Here is a 3,907-nt window from a genome sequence, read left to right as displayed (position 1 = left end):
ACGCCAGCGCGCTTCACTTCCGCTCAGCTGAGGCTCAGCTGACCCTTCAGCCGCCGTCGCTTCAACGCAATTAAATTCAGCTCATGACACAGCTCACGGGAGGTCCACAGCGCAATAAAATACAAAGAAGAAAATCTAAGGAACATTTCCCCAAAAAATAGTCATGAATCATAGTCATAAGTCAAAAGACATTCCACAGTGACCAGACATTCGCGTACATGCTTGAACGTCAATGGTTCCACATTCTAGACGAGAATCTGATGGGACTCAGTTCAGGTTTGGTTAAGGCGGAGATGATACCGGTTCCGCAAACGGTATCATCTCTATATAAATAACATCTCCATATAAATAACATCTCTATATAAATAACATCTCCATATAAGACTTTGTATTACAGAAGAGCAGGCAGGTAAAACAACATTAACAAACATGTGGCTTGCGCTGCATCTTCAGCAGCCTACTCTCATCATAAGCCGCTGCCGGCATGTTGCCTTTTCTGTGTCAACACCACAGGTGGGCAGTATAGTGGGGTACACAAAGTTTGACTGAACACGTACTAAATTTACGAGCCAACATGTTTGCCTGTGCGTACAACTTTCGACACTCTCTGTAAACGTCCTTCGCATATGATAAATCATCAGTTATGTAATGATCTGAATATTTAGCCTCATTGCCGGGTAGACAGATAGAAATCAGGAAATACTCATTTTCTGTCTTCCTTACTTCTGACAATCATAATACTAATCTTGTTTGGATTATATTTGATTTTGAAATCTATACATATTGTGAACATACCACCAACAACAACTGATGAAGACCCAGCACCATATGGACAGAAAATCACCAAATCATCTGCGTAGATAAGGTGGTTTATGAGAGAATTACCAACCATGCACCCTGTTCCACAACTGCGTTGGCAGATGCATTGACACATCATCCATATGTTAAAAAGAAAAGGAGACAAAATGCCGCACGTTCGAACTCCATTATTCACATCGTGGAACGGAACAGATAGCTCGCATCGTCCGATGAGCACGCCATAAAACATGGATCCTCGCTAGAAATATAGGAACCCCCATTTGGTATAATTTGTTAAATAATTGTTCATGATTTATACGATCAGAAGCCTTACAGGCATCAATAAACATGTAAAACTTGTTGAATTTTGCCTGCTGTATTTATCTAAATTCTCCTTTAAGGCAAAAAAATAATACACATAGCTATCAGTGCCATGATTATGTTTAAACCCCAACTGGTTGTCAGTAGTCAGGCTGTACCTACTGCTCCAGCCTGTTTAGCAGTTCTCTCCGGCAGCACTTTGGATATGATACTGGCTAATGCTATAAAGTAGGCCAGTAATTCTCCAAACCGTTTAGTTTACCAGCTTCATCTTTAATAACGGGCACTACTTTAACAGATAAACTAGAGTTTTGTTTAAGCTTGTTTGTGCAAGGCGCGTTTGTTTGGGATTGACTCCCACCTAAAAATGCTAACAGGTCAAACTCAAGCCTGATCTGAAATCGCTGCAATAAGACACACAGTGATACCCAGCGGATACGGTTGATGACTTAGTCGCCCCCCCCAAACAATATTGGGACCCCCCCCCAAAACAATATTGGGAAGCGACAGCGAGCAGGGCGGTGGGTGGATGTGGTTTCCAAGCTAATCATTGCATCATTTTATGAAAACAAAAAATGAAAATGAATCACGCCTTCTAACAGAAAGCCCTAAACGTGTAAAATTGTATTTATTTATTTATGACCAGGGTTTCACTCGTTTTGCTGCATCGATATAGCTATAGTCAAACATATATATGTATATTCACGACATTTACTCTGGTGTTTCTATGTAAACACTGTAAAGTTATTTGCAAATGAAGAATCGTCGCTTTTGCGGTCTTGTTTTTCTCGCTCGTGACTTGACACGCCGTTGACGTAATCCAACGCGCGAGCGAATAAAGTTTTGTTATTTTGAAACAACATGGCGGCTTACTTGTCTCCACTGAGTCGGTGCTTGGTCAAATACATGATAACAGACACGTTGCCGACGCCAAGTAAATATCGGTGTCTTGCCCGCAGACACGTTTTGAGGGGTGAGTGATTCGTTCTGTTATGTTTTGATAAATTATCGATGTTACACAGCTGAGTCAGTCCCCCGGTAAACAACTTGGCTGCGTTGGACAGCAGGCGGTTACACAGCCCTTAGTTACCCATAAACTGCTGCAGAAAACTGGACTGGCTTTTACTTTTATACAGCACATTTTCATGTGTTGTGTGAAAAGCCAGTGACACTACTGGGTTTAGCATATCCAAAGCAACTTGGTTTGCATGCATTAGCTTAAAAAAAGGAAGATGATTTTAATTTTTTTTCTCCCAGGTTACCCTCCGTGCACAAGCAGTTCACCAGGATCATCGTGTCCCACACAGTCCCCTGCCTCCAGGTTTTGTTCCCATAGTAAATCTGTTGGACTCTATGACAGCCTGGTTCATCGTGGCTTGCTGAAGGAGGACGGTCAGCAGAGACACGTCTTGCAGCAGCTGGCTCAACGACAGAGGACTCTGAAGAACTACTGCAACAGCATCTATTTGAATCCATCTGCTCCTAATGAGGAGCCAAGGGATGGCAGCACCAACCTAAACAACGGAAAAGACCCCAAATTGAGAGAAACTCAAAATGAAGGCGATGCATCCCCGGAAAAGGTACAGCAGTTAACATCAGTTGTTTTGTAAATAGCACAACATCTGTCTATGACATGTGAAAGTGTCATGTGTTATAAATTTTAATGACATTGTGTTTCTGGCGGGAAAACATGTTTTTGTGTCGACGTGCCGTATCAAGATTCATACATAGTGAGGGAAATGTGTGGTTAGTTATGGGTGATATAGAAAATATGATTATCACTATAATCACATGGACATTCATATGATATCGGTATCACGATATCTGCTAACATGCAGAAATACCACACTTAAGAAACCAACAAAGGTTAATTGCACCAAACTGTTTGGTAATGTTAAGTATGATCCATTCCATCCATTATCCGAACCCCTTATCCTGCTCTCAGGGTCGCGGGGATGCTGGGGCCTGTCCCAGCAGTCATTGGGCAGCAGGCAGGGAGACACCCTGGACAAAATTAGTCTTCAATGAATGCTTCCTAGAATATATTATACCTCATTTTGTGAGAAATTTTGGGTAATAGATTCTCATTATCATTGGTTTAGACAGCAAAATTGTGCATCAAAATACGGTAATATCTGAATTGTATCCTGATAGAATACCACTGAAAGATGATATATGTTGATATACTTAATATCCATCCATTCATCCACTATCTTAACCACTTATCCTGCTCTCAGGGTCACGGGGATGCCGGAGCCTATTCCAGCATCCCCTATACCGAAGCCCTATGCCAGGTGTATATGAATGGGTTCATTTCTGCAAGGACAAAATCAACCCAAATGGCATCCTGATGGCATGTGACTTTTCATTTACCTCTGAAGCAGCCTGTGTAATATGCCAACTGTCACTAAACAGGCAAATCAAACTCAAGTAGTGTTCCAGCTGAGCCATATTTGAATTAATGTCCAACCATTATTTTCCCTTTACCATAATTTCTTATAGTGCATTTAATCTTAATTTAACTTCCATGATGGTAGTTGACAACAATAAAGCATGGTCTAGAGGCCTACTTGGCCTCAATATACAGGAAAAGGCTGCATTTTGTCTATTTAAGCCTTTTATGGCAAAGCATCTGGACTCTCATTCTTTCATTAATCTCTACTGACATATGACATATGGGAGCACTTCGGAAAGTTCTGTGTACTGTACCCCAGTTTTATCACTGATAGTGGCCATGGGGCTCAGGTCAAAGGGAGGGAAGGGGTCTGGGAAGTGTATTGTGCATTTG

The 3,907-nt window shown here is 41.6% G+C and overlaps 1 protein-coding gene across 1 annotated transcript in view; it reads left to right on the top strand.

Moving 5' to 3' along the window:
* The first annotated feature begins 1,787 nt into the window (after positions 1-1,787).
* afg1lb (AFG1 like ATPase b) overlaps positions 1,788-3,907 on the top strand; it is a 44,503-nt gene continuing 42,383 nt past the window's right edge. The window contains exons 1-2 of the mRNA XM_056294832.1: positions 1,788-2,092; positions 2,377-2,699. Coding sequence (XP_056150807.1) covers positions 1,981-2,092; positions 2,377-2,699 — 435 coding nt within the window. The 5' untranslated portion in view covers positions 1,788-1,980. The remainder of the gene's footprint in view (positions 2,093-2,376; positions 2,700-3,907) is intronic.

This window comes from Lampris incognitus, chromosome 15 (genome assembly GCF_029633865.1).
Source record: "Lampris incognitus isolate fLamInc1 chromosome 15, fLamInc1.hap2, whole genome shotgun sequence".
In the NCBI taxonomy this organism is placed as follows: Eukaryota; Metazoa; Chordata; class Actinopteri; order Lampriformes; family Lampridae; genus Lampris; species Lampris incognitus.
This window is presented reverse-complemented; position numbering and strand designations above follow the sequence as displayed.